At 36.3% G+C, this 20,279-nt stretch overlaps 1 protein-coding gene across 3 annotated transcripts in view; it reads right to left on the bottom strand.

Moving 5' to 3' along the window:
* The window catches only part of FAM114A1 (family with sequence similarity 114 member A1), a 36,912-nt gene that overhangs the window by 4,438 nt on the left and 12,195 nt on the right, over positions 1–20,279 (bottom strand). For 2 of the 3 annotated variants that reach the window (XM_037391262.1, XM_037391272.1), the window contains exons 5-14: positions 18,485–18,598; positions 18,217–18,323; positions 16,324–16,458; positions 14,396–14,548; positions 12,003–12,126; positions 6,774–6,859; positions 5,489–5,656; positions 4,125–4,264; positions 2,789–2,861; positions 40–93 (exon numbers count right to left, since the gene is read on the bottom strand). In XM_037391262.1, the coding sequence (XP_037247159.1) occupies positions 40–93; positions 2,789–2,861; positions 4,125–4,264; positions 5,489–5,656; positions 6,774–6,859; positions 12,003–12,126; positions 14,396–14,548; positions 16,324–16,458; positions 18,217–18,323; positions 18,485–18,598 (1,154 nt within the window). The remainder of the gene's footprint in view (positions 1–39; positions 94–2,788; positions 2,862–4,124; positions 4,265–5,488; positions 5,657–6,773; positions 6,860–12,002; positions 12,127–14,395; positions 14,549–16,323; positions 16,459–18,216; positions 18,324–18,484; positions 18,599–20,279) is intronic. The other variant, XM_037391283.1, reaches the window with a different exon arrangement.

Here is a 20,279-nt window from a genome sequence, read left to right as displayed (position 1 = left end):
ACTAGAACATCTCCTAATGTGAAAAAAGTGAAGGCTTACCTCTAATAGCACACTGTTGATGATGGGGTTAAGAACCTCTGCCTTCATACTGCTCTGTAAACCAGAAAATAGAATGAAATGCCAGGACAAGAAATACATTTAACAGAAATATACTGCTACCTGAGAAGTGGTTTTATGAATTCTATAAAGGTCTTGCTTCACCTTGATTCTTACTCAGACTGTTTATCACAGTATTCCTGGTAACTGCGTCTACATTTCATACACACTTCAGTAGACCCTACGTATTTCTATCACTGAGCACAATGAACAGTTTTACTTTTTCATTAATTCATGTACCACAGAGTTTCAAATTGCTTGGTTTCCTATGGATGTGATATTTATGTGATGACATTGTCTGTCCATCTGCCTGTCAGTGACCTTTTAATCTCCCCCAAAAATTTTTAACCCCTTGCTCATTTTCAAGGAAAGAAGAAGGAAAAATTCAGGTCAGAAGAAAAATTAAGTTCTCTGAAGTTTCACAAATATCTGTGGTTAGGAGGAAATGAAAGGCCCAGATTAGCTCCCCTACAGAAGGAAAAAGAGATGAAACTCGGATCGCCGTGCTGGAGGCAGTATATGTTGAGCTGGACAATGCAGACCAGCCAGTAGACATAGCTCAGCATACATAGCATTTTTCTCAGCCACCAGATAGGAATAAAATGGATACAATGAGTAGTGACACTACTAGAGGCCAGAAAACCAAGATTTGTCAGCTCCTCTGGTTTTCAAAATGGCAAAATTTCTTTCCTTTTTTCTCATTTTTCTTTGCATTGTGTTTTTTTAGAATGACAGTAACCTCCAGAAAGAGTTGCTTTCTTTTAATACTGAATGGTGGACTTCATTAGGGCAAAGGAAACAAAGGAAACACAATACTGATTAATTTAACTGAAATATTTCCACTTACAGCCTTGTAGCTTTTATATTACAGATTTAAAGAAACATAAAACACCTTAATTTTAGTTTGGAGAAAGATGGCAGAACAAAGGGAAGATGGTTAGAGAAAAGAAAAGTAATTTTACTGTCAGTGACTAAAAAATCCATTAAGAAATGCACTGTTCAGTTGATTATCAATAAACTGAAACAGATAAGAGAGCAGTATCAATTTTATACTATTGATTGTACGAATGAATAAATTAAAATTTGAAATAAATCTTATGTAGCAAGAAAAGCTGTTATTTCTTACTTCTGCACTACTGCTCACTCAGAAACATCGCCAACATTATAGACTATGTGTACAGCCAGCACTGCAACTATTGTCTGAATTATACAGGTAAAACTACAGGGATGACATTATGTTTGAAAAAAACCAGTATTTTCTGTTCTAAGCCATTTCTCAGTTTCCATGAGTTAATGCACTTTGCAGGATACTGGAATGTGTTTGTGAACCCAGGTACTGTTGGCAGGTTAAGAAGGAAGCTGAACCACTGGGGCGTGCAGGCAGATGTAGATTTTCTACAGTCCTGTGTGACAGGCCCTGATCTGACCTACTGATCATGGTAAGGAGGATACCCGTATCTTCCTCCAAAAGCTTACAAGCACAGGACAGCACATTAAGATCATCTGACTGCCTACTAAAACTCTCTTCTAGAGAGTACTTTAGTAGTGGGGAGTGTCTTTGTGCTCAATTTCTTACATGTCCACACGAATGTCCATAAAAACAATCTGGTCCTAAAAATTGAGTCCAGAGATAATAACAACAAAACCTAATGTGATGCTTATGAAAGCTTTTGTTTCCAATTTCCTGAGCTGGGCTAGCTTAATATTTCATGTGCAATTCATTTTTATATGTCTGTGCATGTATTTATTGCGAGTGTCACACAAAGAGATGCTAAAATACAATCCCAAAATGCAAAACAAGCAGTTTCTCCCAGAGTAATGGGAAGGAATGTAAATTATTCAGAATAAAAGCAACCCAGTAAATCATGTTGTCTACAAATAACTCTGAAAAAAAATGCTCAGAGATGTGTTGGAAGAGCTCATGGGAGAACTGGGAAAATTTCCTTTGATGTACATTCACATTTTCATGGAGTAATCAGGAGAACCAGAGTTTGTTCTTCTCTGAAGTTTACAGAACAATTTCAGCAACAGCACAGTTTTTGCTTCTGGATCCTGAGAGTACTCAGATGCCAGTCATCTTTGAAACATCTTGAAAGGCAGGATAATATTTCTAGCAAAGATGTTCACAGATGAATGGATGTTCCTAAATGGAATATCTTGAAATACAAGACAGAGTCATTTTTTTTAAGATGAACGACTAAATAGATTTTCTAATCTCTTAAACCTTTTGAAAACACAGTGGCCCTAGGCCAGGGGATTTAGCAAAGGCTAAGATGACAGCTCGTGAAACCATCTTAAGGTACTGGAAGTGTTATCTGTTAATGACTTTTACACAAATGCATTCAAAAGGGATAGGCTGAGAAGACAATATCAAGTTGTGGGACTACAAAGGTAGGGCCCTTTCAGTACAAAAAGACAAGAAGTGCTGAGCAGTGATCAGGAAAAATGGGAAATGTGTCTAGGAACAGAGATTATAAAAGGCAGAGGACGCACTGCCATCCATCAAAGCTTATAAACTTTCTCTGCAACAGGTAATCTGCTCTAAAGATGCTCTGTGTTCTTGATCTGAGGAAAGGAATGCCCTCTTTGCTGGTACGTCATGTAAAGCCACTGCACTTGTGTAGTGAGTTCTGTTTCAAGAAGCGAACTATTAAAAAAAGCCCGAATGCTACAGAGAATGCTGTTATCTTACCCCAACTGCTGTTACAGAATCAGAAAACTTCTTTGATAAAGACGAAACTTCATTGCACATGGCACTTGTTAAACTGGTTTTAAAAACAAGAGAGACAAATATAAAAATACATCCTTGTCCTGTCAACAAGTAAAAACTCTGTGACTACCCCAGGCACAAACTTCATCCAAGAACGTTCTTAAAGCAATTTTGTTTCTAGTATTTTTTTAAATATTTTGGAGTAGACTTTGTTCATTAAATAGTTTTTACATTCCTCCACTGAAAAATCCATTGCTGACTACAGCAGCAAAATGACATCATGTTGGCACAAACACTAGGTTTTTTTGATAGGGCAATGTTTCAATTTTTTAACTCATGTTTTTCTGATAACTGCAGCAACACAACTCCTAGAAATACTGTTGGAAATAGATCAAACTTTAAAGAAAACAGCGAAAAGTTTCCTATCTAAGCAATAAAACATCTACTCTGTACTAAAAGAGGAAGTACACTTGTGGTTAAAATATGAAAGAAGAAGGAGATCTAGTTCTATTCCTAGAATTTTCACTGTTTTGCAAAACATTCAGAAGTGCATCACATAGAACCTCATCCTGCAAAATGCACCATACCTTAGCTCTAATTCTGAAAAATAGTTGTTCAAGTACTTTGTTTTAGACTGAAGTGTTGCTATGGACTTTGCTATTGTTACTAGGATTCCTAAGGATAAACACGTGCTTGAATACTTTACTTACTTAGGACTCAAGTGCTTACAACATCTTAGCGTCAAAACCCATTAATGTCAGTAGAATTGATTATTACAGAGAGCTTGAGATCTGAATTTTGAGTCCCACTAGATAAACTGGCTTCCTGAATTTATGCATGTTTTATTGCGGTTTACCAGAAAGTTGCTGGCAAATGTAGTCTCATCATTTAGAACTACAGACTAATTTTTATATATTTTTGGCACCTAAACACTAGATAATGAAACTCAATCAACAGATAATAAGATGCATTATGTGCTCTAAAAGCAAACTCTATATATGCTAGCACAGTATCTTTTGCAGAGGGAACAGGAAATGCAACCCAAATTAGCATGTACATTCACTCGCTGGAGCAGAGACAACTTTCAGCCTGTGAATAGGTCATGTTTTTGTAAACATACATGTGTTAGCCATGTCAAAAAATGACAGGTAGCCTATGTAACTTGATTACATGAGAAAATACAGCACCAGGACCCCTAAAGCCAATACCATTTGTTGATTCATGAACTTACTGCCTTCAAGTGCCAAAAGCTGAACAAAACTACATGAGTTTTAAGCAAATGTCAAATGTTCATACATGAAATCCTTAAAATACTCACTTTGTCAGTACTTTTGCTTGATCTTGAGCTGTTTTTTCTACTTCTTGCCCATGCAGAATTAATTCTGCTACTTTATGAAGCTGTTCAATACAACGAGCAGTTACCTCAGCCAGACTTTCAATGGAGAGCATGTATATTTCCTTAAATTAGAAACAGTGAATAATGTAATCACTAATAACAACATTGATAAATATACATATAGATATATACACATAAAAGAATTTCAAACATAGGAGCAGCCCTGCCCCAACTGGAAATACCATCACGTACATAGTGAAGTAATATCAGCCATAATGCCATCCTCACAAACAATACTAGGAAATGAAATATCCACAGATTATAAAATATAGACCTTACACTCATCCTGAAAAATTAGTAAGAACAAGTCTACCATTTATTTGGATGGGAACTAGGTCACATCACGCTCTTGGATTTTCTAACCTAACACTTTTAGACCTAGTCCTAACAAATACAGAGATCCCTTAACACTAAAGTAAGTCATAACTACTTTCATATAGAGCCAAAAGTATTGAGTCATCCCTCAGATGAATTTCCAGAGTAGAAATGGATAATACTCCCAATAAAAAAGTGACTTTTATCAGCAATGATAAAGAATTCAATTTAGCACTACGGTGTTACAGCTTTCACAAGCTGATGCCAGCTGGAAATCTGCAATTGCATAAAGTCTATAATACATACAGTGTAACTGTCTCCTTCCTTGGACCTTTTTTGTAAGGAAACATTACGGATAATATTTTGACAAAGATACCAACCATATTTAACATTGGTATAATTTGGTGTAAAATATTCGATCACAATCACCCTTATCAGCAAGAAGGATTGTCTAAACATGCTACTTTTAGCCTTAAGAGCTCTCTCTCATAGAGAGAATGAACATTTGTGAGGTGCCTAAATAATATTTCTGTTTTGTCTGTTTGTGATTTAAACTGTTTAAGTGTTTAAACAAAGTTTGTGAATTTCTTTCATGTACTGTCACTGGGAAACACAGATGCCAAGGAATGTTGAGGTATGACTTTCAATGTGCTATTGACATTACACCACAGAATCCCTCAGCTCACTGTATGTTGTGTATACACATACATATACACAAAAACCTAGACATGAAAACCCAATACAATAGACAGAGGACCTGCTACTTTGATAGGTACTTATGGGAACAGACTAAGTAAAAATATTTATGCAAATTAGTTTCCTATTGGGTCTACAGTGAATAGTTATATATTACTATTTCCTAATACTTCCATGAGTTATAAATAAGGAGAACATATAAAACCAACAAACAAAGAAGTAATCAAAGTATGACAATTTGCTTAATGAAACTTATCCCCAAGAAGCTATTTTACCTCCACAGTTTTGTTTTTATCTACTTCTGTTTTATCACTGTCAATTTTATCTTCTTTTTCAATCTTTTCTTCACTAGGTTCCCCAGGTTTTTCTTTTAGCTTCTCTTCTGTGTCTACTGGGGTAGAAAAACTGGCTTCTTCCAGCCATTCATGAGCTTTTTTCCTAGCCTGCCAAACAAAGAACCCAACCCCAAAGTTCAGTTCATATAGGGAATATCAAATTATGTTCATGAACATTAATTAACAATACATTTAATTACTTCCTTTTTACATTCAGAAGTTCAAACATATCAAGCCTCTGCATGGCATTTAGTTAAGTGTATATTTAAGAGACTACAGGGAGAAGCATTTCTGACTACATAAAGATGGATTAGTGAGGGTAATTCCTCTACAGGTATGAAATCCCTAACTAACACATAGAGCTGGCATTAATACCAAATTTACTAATATTTCAGCTTTATGAGGTATCTATTTACATAGAAATAATTTTCCCAAATAAAATAAGAAGGTGGTATAAAAAAGGAGAAAAAAATATTGGAGAAGTAAGAGAGATGTACTAAATTTCTGAAGGCAAAATAAATAGCAAATCAGTGTATCTTCAGCTGCCTTCCCAGGCTTGAAAGTAGATCAAAGTGGAAAAACCTTGAAGTTCTACACACCTTCAGACTACTGTTATAGTTAATAAGAAATTTATGATGTCTCTTTTTTTAACATGAAGTCAAAAAATATGTTAAGACCTAAGACTAAGATAGTTATCCATAGTCCATGCAGCTAGAGAGATAAACATTCATCTGAGCCGAAGATCAGCAGGTGAATCACTTTAAAGGGACCTGACAGTACAAATGTGACTAGTGACGTGACTAGCTTCTAGCCATCTAACTTTTAGATGATTGAAGCTAGACAAGATAAATCCAAGACTTTGCTTCTAGCTAAGAAGGTCTGGAGAAGTCCCTCAGAAGAATAAACATGATGAGCAAGAAAAATAAATCTGAACCTGACCTTTGTTCCCAGAACGTAAGACCAAATGTGCTGTGCTCATGAACTCTTCTGCTGAGACATCCCTGGTTGAAGGCTTTCTAACGTGTTGTGCTAGCTAGTCATTGCAGCTGTATTGCCTTACTAATCTCACTCTCTTCTCTGAAAGCTTTTCTATATTCATCATTTTAGTGCCACCCTCCTGTTCTTTGCTTTCTGAACTGTCTGAACTGAGTCAGATTTCAGAACAAAGCCCTCCTTTTTTATCTCTGTCCAAAAAACACAGGGCAGCTCACTAACAGTTGCTAACCTTATTAAGCTTGTCAGGAGTAGCAGCAACGTGCAATTCAAACAGCAGTTCAGTGAGCATGCTGACAAACTCTTCTCCCGTATCTACTGCAAGAAAGAAAGACATTTTTTTTTAGGGTGTTATCACTATATTTTACACAATCAAATACATGCAGTCACATAGTTTCCCCAAGCACTTAGCACTTGAAGAACAGTGACAGACAAAAGGGATGTGTGGGTGTGTGCGTGTGTATGCTCAAATAAAGAGAATAGCAAGAGAGATACCTGTACAACCAGATATGCTAGCCTGACACTTCAACTACTCTTTCCGCCCCATTCTAAATTCCACTACGTTTCAAAAGAACAGGTAAGAGGAGAAGAAGCTGCATCATCCCTAGTTACCTGGCAACAATACATGACCCACAAAATAACCAAAGAGATACTAACCTATTCTTGCAAACCAAGGAAGAAAAACTGCAGCAGGACCAGATACAAGTAAGTTTCAGACCAAAACATACTGGAAAGCTTGTTCTCTATTGCTGTCTGAAACCACAGCTGAGAGTTGTGTTTTCTTTCTATTTTAAGACTGAGCTTTGCTTAAATGAAGAATGTTTCCTGTTCTGCTTTGGACTAATGAGCCTTAAAGAATCTGCACTTTTATTTCACAGGATTTACGAGCAAAGATAAAATACCATTAGCATTTGAACTTCACCTATATTATATATTTTCCTTTGACTACTTGCAGTTGCCATATTCTAACATGCTTTTAAGTTCCTGGAGGTTGGTATTTTGGTTGGTTCTGTTCATCTGCACTGACTTGGTTTGGAACCTTCATTAAAATTTCCTGGTGGAATATACAAAATCCTGCTTTTTTAGCCTGATGACACCAAAAGGCAAAAGTCCCCATACTGAACCTGATAGAAGTCCAGCTACTTCAAAAATTAATTTCATGTCTTGCTGTATTCCCACTTTTTTTGTTCATTTATTAGGTAGGGCCAGTTTTTCTATTTCTATGCAAATCTTCAGTACTGGGCTGAAAAGCAGAGACCCATTATTCTCCAATGAGTTTGGGGATTTCGGTAGAACTGTTCACAGTCCACAGTACCTTGCAACATGTGGAAAAGTGGTGGAATCTGACACTCAGATTATACTTTCTAGAGCTAAGGACATTGTACCCTTGCTTGTAAAGACAGTGACCATCTTGGTGCTATAAAATAAACTGGTATTTAGCACAAAGAACTCTTCAGCTGCAGTGACCAAGGAAGGGACTGAGCCTTCCTCTTAACAGCAGAGGAACAGGTCAAGGAGATCATATTCTGGCAGGCCAAAAAGATGCAGAGAGTTCATTTCACTGCTGCCCTTACCAGTAAATTTTAGCAATAGGACCTTCAGGTTTTGCAATACAGCATCTCTTGGATACACCAAATTTGCTTGTTCTTAAAACAATGGCAAATTGTTTTATAAAGTATAGCATGCTGAAAACTGATAAGCAGTTCACTGGATCAACACAAAATTATCAAAATTGTTGATAATTGGTACATTCAATTCAATACTCACTTTGGTTACTGTCTCCCTTAACCTCACACATGATTTTTTTGGTGTTAATGGCTTTCAAAATGTAGGTAAAGCTACCTTTTCAGATATTCTCCTCTCACTATTTCATAAACAACTGAAAGGAAAATAAGCTGCAGTGAAAAATACATTAAAGTTACATAATCAAAGTGAGAGGAAACATTAGAGAAGGGTATGGGTATGCATGTGGCTTTCTCCCACCTTTGTCAGAAAATATCTTTTCCTTTTCTTTCTTTTTGTATTCATTTTGCACCTATCTGACTGTTAAGCAAAGACACAGAAAAAACTACAATTCCAGTTTCAAAGTCGCCAAGAACAAAGCCTAGCCCCAATCCTTTCCCAAAACAGTCCTCTGAAGATCACCGCAGTAATTTCTTCTTGTGTAAACACTTGTGTTTACAGTAGAAACAAAAAGCAGCACTAACATCTCTGAATGAGATTCTGAGAGTCTAGGACAAGAAGGTATCCTGAGAATTTACAAAAACCAAAGTGCCACCCTTTTCAAACACTTGAATGCAAAGTACTAGTTTTCCTCCCAAGTAGTCTTCTTTTTTGCTGAATATATATAGCCCTGACAAATTACACCACATAAATAACATGACTGATGATGAGAAAGTGGTAACACTGTGGTAACTAGCAATAAGTAGTAATTAACTTGTTTTCAAATACTGCTCAGTGGCTAGGTAAGATTTAACATTTTCAGACATCATTAGTTAATCACTCTTTTGTAGGGGGGTGGCCTCCTTGCATAGAGGAAAAACCCCACATATTTAATTGATCTAGGAAGAACAAATCAAAATACTACTGAAGGCAAGTTAGTTGTAGTCTTAAACTGTTTAGAAAACACAAATAAAACTCCACAGAATTTTAATGTAGACTGCTACGTTCTGCTAGACTAGCTAGTTTAAGTAAAAATAAATAATGAAACAATTAATGTTTTTAACAGGAGCTTGAGCTGAGAACACAAACTAGAATAAAGTCTTCTCTTCACAGCAAGACATGAGCTGCATTTAAACCTGATCAGTGAACCTGTTGTTAAACTTCACTGTCTTTTATCGGTGCTGGATGCCAAATGATGTTTAAATGTTTTGGTAACATTAAACATAGACCATTTTTTTAGTGTAAATATTAATTATGCCACAGAAATACGCTTAAGGTTCCAACAAGTCATTTCAGGTAAACGATACCAATTTAATTAAAAAAAAACCAAACAAACCCAAACAATTTAAACCTAGACTCTAAAAGGTAAGCGTGTGCCCAGAAGAATACGTATCAATGCACCCCAGAAAGCTAAACTTATTTGTAAAATATGACTAGAATGCTAAGCATTGTTAATATGGAGTCACTGGAATCCAACTTAAATTATGTGAAAACTGGCAAACTAAAGTATCAATGAAACATTAAACTGTTCAGTAGCACTGTGCTCCATGAGGGGAAATGGACATGCCAAATCACATAGAACATTACATGAAAATGCGTGGGACATTGTTTTTATCTAAAAAGGGCAGACAATTGTCATGTAAAAGCCTATTAGTGGAATTCTTTAAGTTTTACAAGGTTTTATGCATTTGCTGCATAAATGCACTTAATAAAAACACTAAAGATCCTGCGCATTAAGAAATTCAGGAAAAGGTCTGGTTTCCCTGACTCAGGAGGATGATACGAAGCCTTTTTTCACTCGGACAAGATTTTAATGAACATAACACATTTTTGTGACTGGGAAAGGCACCCAGGCTAGGACACTGTCTAGAAGGGACGTGTCAAAGCACTATGCAGTGGTAAGAGCACTATCAGTGCAGTGTTGGTTGCATGTACTATGGATTGTGGACTGAAGAAAGAAGTAAAGGCCACATGTCCCAGGTCAGGAGCCTAACCACAGAATTTTAGGCTCAGCTGTAACAGAAAACTGCCTTGAGAAGTGATTAACTTTTCTATTCTTTTGGTGTCCTCCAGTGGAACTAAAATTTATCTGACTTAATACTAATTAATGAAATTTATCTCTAGTTCAAGTAACAATAAATCTTGAACCTGATCACACTAAAGGCTGTGAGTCATTTTGAACTGCAGCCTGAAGTAACACCCATTCAGTTGTGAGAAGAACACGTGTGTGGTTATTATTTATGCTGTCACAGAGAGGAGGAAATGTTTCACTGCTGACTGGTTTGCTTTTGCAGGGGGAAAGCTGCTGGATGCTGGACACTCTGATTTGGTTTGTTTGTTTTTTTAAGGTGCTCATTGCCTTGGTCCCAGACTATTTAAAAGGCCAGCTGATGTTTCAAGGAACATGATCAGCAGCTGTGTTTCACTGAAAAAAACAGAACTTCCCACCACCAGAGAAAACATCACTTTGTGCAACGAATGGACTTTTCCTGAAGGCTGGTTTCAAAGCAAGGAAATATTTCCCACAGTAATTAAGGAACAACAGTCATCTCATGAATCCTCACTCTTAAACAGTTAATACACTTTCTTGACTTCTGTTTCTCACAACCTCACAGAGGAGCATGGGGTTTTAAGGAGTAACAAGGGGTACGGGGGGAGCACAAAACTCTACTGTACTCTACTTTACACTGACCGCTCGTTGTCCACCCAAGAAGAAACAATAAGCTCCCTGTGAAAGACATCAGGCATACTGAATAAGCACTGCTTAGAAAGCACAGTCTGACCAGAAAAGACTCATGTGGATGTTAACACAGTTTTTCTAGCTTTTCTGAAGGCTAGAGAAATCATACCTCACCATCCTGTAAAATGTAGGTTTTATGGGTAAAGCGCCCTTGAGAAGATCAAGAAGATGTGGAACAAGTATCTTTTTATGTTTCTGTGCTTCTGAAACACAACAATATGGTGTTCAATAGCATAAGCCAGTCTTTAGTCACATCAAAGGGACTGCTTCTGTTAGCTAGAAGAGGTTTGGTATGGATCTCACAGGCCTGGACATGTGCCCTATGGTGACTTTAGGCTAACTTCTTACCCTCTGTTTTCAGCCTGTTCTGGGGAATGCCAAAATTCCTGTTTAAGACACCTATTTTGCCCCCAACCAAATCACCCACCCATTTTATTGTAACTTTTGCAAGCTGATCTGTGGACTGTCATGCTTGTCCCATTCTCTTCAGTGCTGTGCACTATGACATAGTTATGGCATGCTTCTGGTTGCTTTGACTTCTCACACTTCACATGTCACATCTTGCCAAGCAATACCTAGAAAGCCACTGTGTTTCAAAGTGACTTTCATTTAAAAAGTTCAGGGTTCTTAAGTCTCTATTACACTCTACCTTTTCCCTATCTAGTAAGGCAGGGTGCAAAGCGAGGAGGAAGTTGCTAAACGGAAAAGCATTGCTAAACACCCCAAAACATTCAGATTACACCATTTCATAAACAGATTCTGTAAGAAAACCTCAGTTATTCAAAAGGTTATCATTTTCCCTTATTTATCTTTTGCTTTCACTGATGATACAGCAAAGTAATATATTTCCTTACATTTCCTATATCTCACACTTCAATTACAATATAAATTCAAAATTAAGCATTGATCAGCTTCCACAACTTCTATAGAGAATTAATTTTAATGACTACCTTATGAAGAGTATTAGGATATCAGAAATTCTAGTATGGATTGTAATTTTTAAAATTACTGTATACAAAAGTAACAATTACTCCTATGATTCTCTATATTTCCAATTACCTTTCTGTGCCTGCACCACTTCATCATCTGATTCCTTTGGAACAAAAATCTCTTTTATAGCAATTAAATCATTTTTCACAGTCTCCAACTGCTCTCCATCAAGTGTTGCTAAATATGACTGAATCTGTAAAAGAAAGGACAGTAAGCATTGCTAACCAAAACTGAGCATTTCTTAAATGCTGATTTAGAGCCTGATACCAAAATAGGCTAAGAAGTGGAAACTTCCACTATGCTCCAACCTTGTCTACAACGTTTCAATGCAGACACATTTTTGGTTCTCATCAACATTTGATTATCACAAAAATTACACCAGCCTTGCAAGATCATCAGGTCTCTACCTTCTCCCAGAACATTAGTTTTGAATTATAAATCTATGGTTTAATTGCAAACTGTTATAAGCATTTTGAGATTGCTTGGAAGACAGCAGGCAAAAAGAGCACAGGTGAAATTCATGGTTAGTCTGAGGACTCACAGGAGTTGAAAAAAGAAGCCTGTTTCCCCTCCTTCAAAATGCAACCAAAATTATTGACAGTCTACCAGTCCACCTGTTCTGAAGAATGCATTGACAGGTCTTTGCATGTCTCAGGTATCTGCGGGTCCCTGCATATCTAATAAGGTGGCATGCCTAAGAGGGACAGAAACAGATTCTTTGAATCACTGTTAGTTTGCCTAAGAGGGATGGAAACAGATTCCTTGAATCACTTGTTTTACAGTTATATGGTGTTAATCCCTTGACTGCATTCTCTGCCTATGGAAGCCGAGAGAAATCCTTTCTCCCCCCTTGATACAAAATTTTACTTTTAGGTTTTTTTCAAGGGAATTTGTTTAAGCTTGCTTGACAAATGTGCAGACTGGCTCAGTGAGAGACTGGGGAAAGATGTTACTTTCATACGTGCCTCCTTGGTGTGTCCAGCTCCCATGCTCAGGGTTAAATACAAGATGAAGTTGGGAGACCCGACTCAGGTTGTGAAAGACCACCTGGGGCTTTTTTGTCCCTCTTTGTAGCATTATCCATTTCATAGTATTAAATGGGAACTTTTAAAATGGAAACTTTCAAAATAAAAGCTTAAAAATATTTTTAAATCCTTGCTATTAGAAGCACATAGGACATTAGCAACACCTTCATTTTCTCATGTGCTCCTCCTTTGGCTTTTGGGCTGTTAGTACAGGTCTCTAAGCTTATAGTACTGTACATGCTTGGTGTGTGTGTGTTTGTGTGTGTATGGTAATTGGAATATTTATCATAGAACTGGACTTGTTGACCCCCATAGTTGCATTCAATCCTAACTGAAGTAAGCAGGACTATGAACAAGGGGTTATCTAGGATGTAACATGAAGCACATCAGAAAATGGTAACAACCTGCACAAGTCTTACTTAACCTGTGGTATTTCACAGTAAAAGAAAAAGAGTGTTGACAATTAACTTGATCTTGATTTCTATTTCTCGCTTTGCTGTTTTGTGGTTTTTCATTGTTGGGTTTTTTCCAAAAGCAGGCCCTTGAACCTTACATGGAAGTTTTGAATTTCTAATTTTTCATTTAGACATAATTGCAAAAATTTAAAATGTGGACAGTATGTACTTAGCTGTTACTAATATAAGCTTCTTTTATTTGTGAACATTTAAAAAACATAAGCTGGTTACTTTTTATTAAAAATAACCCAGAGGGCAAGGACTGCTAATTACAAAAACAAACAAGAAGAAAACTTGCATTTTAATAAACTTATTCAGAAAACTGTTTTATTACAAAATACTGCTGCTGGGATTCTACCAAATTATGTTAATCTACTGTCAGAGAGCTACTATTCTACTAGCAGAGTCTATAAATTGACAGCTGAAATTAAAAAATATATTTATCATACAGGCCATAGTAACATTAGCATGTTCTTCAGAGAGACATCTTTACACTTCCAGTAATAATATCTTAGGGTAGTTTTATGTAACTTTAAAAACTAACACAATAAAAAAGGCTTATGAATTGGATAAGTAATCTGGGATTCATTTTAATTCACCAGCCTTCATGTGTAGTAGGCCTGGAATTCCTGAAAGTAAGTATCGGAGCCCAATACAAAACCAAAAGACTTCAACCACCTTGAAAATGCTGAAAAGACATACGCATTGTGTCACAAGCTGAAAAATATAGACTATACACAGTCCTAACAAAAATAACATTCAGTTAAGATGTTTGTTAGTTTGGAGTCAACCTTGGAGTTAAAATTTTAGGTGTATTGAGACTGATTTCCTGAAGCCAATGATTGGCCCATGGGACCAATCCAGCTTTCTCTGAAGTTGATGGAAAACTTACTGTTCATTCCCTATGTACTTGCAGAGTGAAATTTATGTAAAGATCAATTTTTTACCAACCATTTTGATTTATGCTGTCTGCATACTGTACCTGAGCTTCACTTTCATTTGACAGGATTTCCAGAGCTTCAAGATGAGACAAACCTTGGAATTCATCAAAAAGTAGTCCATAATGTGCTGTTCTTTCAACTGTAACTTGCTGGGCCCGCCTCTGTTTCTCTTTTTCTTTAGCTTCTCTCAACAGCTGCAAAAATACACATCATTCCTTTTGTTTTATTGGTAGTGCTGTAGGTATAACAGATTTTATTACTTCCTGCTTCTGCTTGTCTAGGAAACTAATAAAATTTGGGACTATATCACACCTGCAAAGCTGAAATATCTAACTTTTTTGATAAACTTTTCTAATAAAATATTTAAGTAGTATTCCAAGTGTGGTTTTCTCAATGGCAATTGCTAACCATCTTTTTAAAAAAAAACAATGAACAAACAAATAATCATATGTTCTCAAAAGCAATGTCAGCTATGGATACTGTATAAGAAATTTTGCCACCAACTACAATGAAAATAAAATGAAAAGGACTACTTTATACACAGCCTTAGAGAGTCATGCAATCCATTCCACAGACCACAAAATGGGAAGACTATTATTTTCAGGACCTGCCTATCTACTTGCATAAATAATGCACCTATATAAACATTTCCTGTACAATATTTTTAACAGATATTAAAGCCAGTTTTATGTGACAGCAAGACTGACAGAAGAGACTGGCCTAATAAGGTGTGTTTTCTACCAAAACTGGGGCAGAACTACACTCCATGTACTTGGGAATATTTTGGAGTGATCTTCTTACACACTTAAATTAGCGTACAAGGACAGAATAGTGTATAGAATAGGATCTTCTATTCCAGGAAGGAATGGCCTGTCATATGAATTTACTGTAAATTAAAAAGTAAAGCTGGTAAATACATCTGAACTGCATCTCAAGTCACATATAAGCCTCTGAATACAGATTAACTCTCGCCACTTACACTATTCCATAATCAAAATTTCTACAATGTTGTCTTCAGTTATTCACTTGTTACAGAAGACTTAAAATAGTAGATTTTTTTCAGTCTCCACCTTCCAAAGATCATTCACAAAGTTTTATGTAAAAATCACCAAAAAGCAAGCACTACCTTATGTGACCTATGAGAACTGATTCATGTCACTTTCTGACTCATCTTTTATGTGTGAATTAATGCGTATTGTTTAGAAAGGTATTCTCAAAAGCTGGGTTTAACCCTGTGGGCCTTAAGAAGCTTTACTTGCTTTTGGCCTACTACAACAGTATCAGTCTGTTCACACTTAGAATGACAAACACCAAAGACAAAACATCTCATTAGAAGAAAAATACCTTACTCCTCTCTACAAGGAAGTAAACACGTAGTAAAATGAAAGTTTTTTTCAATGTCTATTGATTTCCACAGCCACCCTCCTATCAGTGTCTGGAGAGCTAAAATAATTTTGTACTGACAGCACTTCTGTTTTTATCATACCTCTGGACTTTTAAACATGTATGTAAGTCATGGCTGTAAAAGTTAGTTTTAGTTAAGATGGACATTAAGATCTAACTTTTCACAGCTTTAATTCCTAATGAAACATACATCATATTCCAGTATTACTTATTTCCAAGGAAAGCAGTACAGTGATGTTTGTGCTGGAAGATTACCTATCTACAGCTGTTAGAAATAACACCAACAATTTGATTCTGTCTCCAGAGTGTAATGACTTATCACCACATATACTACCCTATTAAAATCAGGTGTTGCACATGTGATTATACAGAAAAGATGATTTTACATTATCTTTTGTGTCTCTCTGAAGAAAAATAAAGTGGGGCAAATATAAAGCATAATATTTATTTCCTTAAGCCTAGCCAATATCTATTTCAATAAATAAAGCCTCTCCCTGAGGCATCTGAAATTCCGGAAAAAGAATCTAAAACTGCATTGACAGAGCTGTAGTTAAATAAATCCAACCTGAGATAGAGAAACTGTTCTTGCCATCAGTGTTTTGGTTCTCTTAAATCCAGGATCACTTTCTGCAAGGACATTCATGGTTGTCTTCCCAATAAATTCCAAAGCATCTAAGCCTCCAGATAACACACTTTTCCCCTGTATAAAACAATGCAATGTGGTTATTTTCTTTCCAGTTTATGCTAATATGAACTGTAAAGAGTATTGCTTTTGCTGACACTATCTGTGAACATTCAGGTCCCTAGATCTTCTATACTTCAACGAACACTAGGATTGACACATTTATAAAATTGTTACGTTGTTCTGAATATATTTTCAAGAAGAAAAAACTCAACTATAAAAATATTTCTAGTTAATTAAAAGACTTGCACCAGAGAAACGTTAACACCTGTTGCCAGTAAAAAAAATTATTAAGAATACCACTTTAATTTCATCTGAAGTGACATCTAGTCCATGGGAATATATTTTAGATATGAATAATATGGACCCAAAGTCCATCATGAACAGGATGATCCTACCCTACCTAACCTTTCTTGTTAATGCAATTTTTGACACTTGTGATGACTCTGGAACTTCCTATAGAAATACAGTTGTTTTTCCTGTGTCTTCGTATTAGCATTAGCCCTCACTCACAATTTTTCACGTACACTGAAGAAGAATTTTCACTGGTTAAAGATTCCCATTTCAGTCTGGATTATGTACCTGTCAGATAATCAAATGCTGATGTAACATGATATATAATGGAAAACCCTACTGAAGTCTCAAATGGCATTACAAGCAACTTACTGAAATCTTAAGTTATTCTTTTTGTTTGGTGACATTCATCACTGTGGTATAGTAGCCTCTCTAGGTTTGCAAGAGCACATTTCTCTTATTTGCAAATTTTATACAATGCTCAGGTAAACTTACTGATGTCCAGCCCTCAACAAGCTCTACGATGCTCCAGATTCTGTAGCAACAGTCTTAGGAATAGTCAGTAGGAATCTCTCCCTGCTCCCAAAATCTTTGATATTAGAGTGATGAGGTGCTCAGAGTGAACTGGATATGCACTAAAAAAGAACTGCCATTTTTAAAACATGCTCAATGGGGACTTAGTCTTCTATGCCTTTTTAGCTGATGCTTCAAGTCTCTTACAATTTCAAGGGAAACGCCACACTGAAAAGATCAGAGGAAAACATTTGCTATGGCAATAATGTGTAAAAAATGTAAGGGAAGAAGATTAAACCAAAATTTATTCGAGAACAGTATGGTACAGGAGTTTGCAAAAGTTGAAACACAGAGAAACAGAAAAGGGTAAAGTGCAACACACAGGAGATATATGGAGACCGTAACAGGAAAGAACTGTGGATGAGAGATTTTGCCTCACTGAGTCCGCAATCAGACCATCTTCAGGGAAGGCTAATATGAAATGAGACACTAGATAGAGAGGTGAAGGTAAGGGCCAGGGACTAACAATGCACAGTTTAGTAGAAGCCTTCAAATAAGCGAATGGAGTATTTTCTTATTTTATCTGCCTTCAAAAATTATTAAAAATATTAACATACTTTCTCTGGAAGGACTTAACTGAAAAAAAAAATTAGATGATGGTACAAGATTTCCCAGAAATCTTTTTTCTTGCAATAGAATTCTTGCAATAGAATTTGCAGAATTCGATATAGTTTAGGAGAATACCAATTTTTCACTGAAAATGATGCTAAAGTAGTAAATGACTTAGTTGGTTTGACTTTTTCTTTTAAATTTGATACAGTTATTTTGCCATAGAAAAGACTCTAAACAGACTTACAACCTAACTGTTTTTACAAAGAGCTACAACTTAACAAATGGGACCTACAGTGAAGCTGCACCTAAAAATGATGAAGAATGATTAGAGCACAGAGGCCAGCTAAAAAGACTCACTGTGTTCTGTACAGCATGAGTGAAAGCTGACAACATGCCACGAGATCCAGACGAAGGAGAAGAAGGAGTATTCTCAGATGAGCTTTGGTCCAGAGAATCTTCTGCTTCTAACAAAATTAAAAAAAAGCAAGTTACAGCATACTTTCATCTCTACTAGTCACAAATTACAGTAAACTGGATTCTGTGGTCAAAATCCTGTAATTTTGTAAATTGGACTAATTTGGCAGTGTCAAAGAGGTTGGTCCAATTTCAGTGAACTTGAACTTACGTATAATTGGTGTTTCAGCTGCAGGAGGCACTGCTGTTTCCGAAGATGCTGAACTTGTGTTATGTATTCCTAGGGTAGTTCCTGCTTTTTCCTTCACTGCTGTTATGCCATGACCTGCAGCAGAAGCATATTCTAGATTATACAATTTGAAAACTTACTACTAACACTGCATAGTGTTCTTACACTCCACAAATGACGACAATCAGAGTAACTATTAAACTTACCTCATCGCTTAATTTTTTTCTAGGTTAAGAATTCACTTGTTCTACTATATCCAGTGTATTAACTGACCAGAAACACTAAAGCTAAAATATGATACAAATGACATTAGATCTGAAATGTAAAACTTGTTTCCGTGGCACACGTAAGTTTAGTTGCCTGCTTTTCAAAATGCTAAATATGCTATTACAATCACCTTGAACAGAAACTGATGGTCCTCCTAATGCTGTAGGGTTTGGTCCCATCTAGTTTTCAGAGGTCTAGAACAATTAACCCACAAGTAACGGTCTATGGGTGACTGCAGGGCTGAGGTAAGGAATCTGTTCCTCAGTCTGCTGCATAGGTGCAATGTTAGGGAAGTATTTTAGAAATCCTTGAAGTTATGTCAGGATTTAAGCTCCTCAGTTGCTCATTTGAAGTCAGATTTTAAAGTGTCTCTCCTCAAAGCTGCTATTTAAATATACTTTATTTATCAGTGTGTGTCTATATATGTGTATATATATGTGTGTATATATATATATATAACAGATATACCAGTAAAGTCTGCTGGTGTCAGATGACACAGAATTATTGTTCCAGCAGTAGCTGATCTCCTACAGAGATTTCACCACCTTTACCCGACACATACATAGTGACCCCCTAACTCTCTGTTCTATTAAAAGGGTCTAGTTTAATGTAAAGAATGTATGTTATTACCGGTTTTATCTGAATAGTTTTGACAGAATGGGATTGCTTTGCCACTTTTCTACACAGAGTTTATTTACATTAGCAGATCACATGGACCGGTAACATCCTGCTATAGGACAGGCTGGGATTGGCTGGTAGTCAGCAAAATGAGGCAACAGTTTCCTGATCTGCATTAACTGTAGCTGAAAAACACTGCCCTTAAAAAAGACTACCCTCAAATTACCTGCCTATTCTGCTTCTGGATATATCCACAACTATGTTCATGGTATGTTTCTCTTGTTACAAATGATCCACCTAGTACATCTTCCTTACCTGGAAGTTTCTGCATATCAGATGAGATGCAGTAAGTAAACAACCAACCAGGCAAGCAATGCTTCTTTCTAACACAAAATGAAATGGCTTTGGTGACCCTATTTGATTTTTTCTTGCACAACATACCGTTACTGCATCTCACATAAAGCTGATTACTTCTAGCAGTAGGACAATACAGAGTGCTTTAACTATCTGCCTAACTGCTTATAAGAAGTATTAATGACAATTTCATACTTCTTTGCTTTGTCACCTTAAAATGAGCTGTAAATAGATAAATGATTTCAGAAAAGGCATTAATACAGATGCTCAGGAAGATACTTAGACATTTAAGGCATGAAGTCAAACATAACAATTCATTAACTGTTGTCCATACTTTCCCACAATTGTGTGCACTTTCTATTAGAAAAGTTCAAAGCCTCTTTTCTGAGTTACATTAACTACAGCAAAATAGCCTATCATTTGCCAGTGCTCTGCAGTGTTCTGAATAAACACATACATATATATGTGTGTGTGTGACCATAAAAATATGCCTTTGAACATCTGATTAAAGAAGGATGTAGCAAAACTACCTGAAATG

Source organism: Falco rusticolus, chromosome 1 (assembly GCF_015220075.1).
Source record: "Falco rusticolus isolate bFalRus1 chromosome 1, bFalRus1.pri, whole genome shotgun sequence".
Taxonomy (NCBI): domain Eukaryota; kingdom Metazoa; phylum Chordata; class Aves; order Falconiformes; family Falconidae; genus Falco; species Falco rusticolus.
Note: the sequence above shows the minus strand (reverse complement) of the source record. Positions and strands in the feature narration are given on the sequence as shown.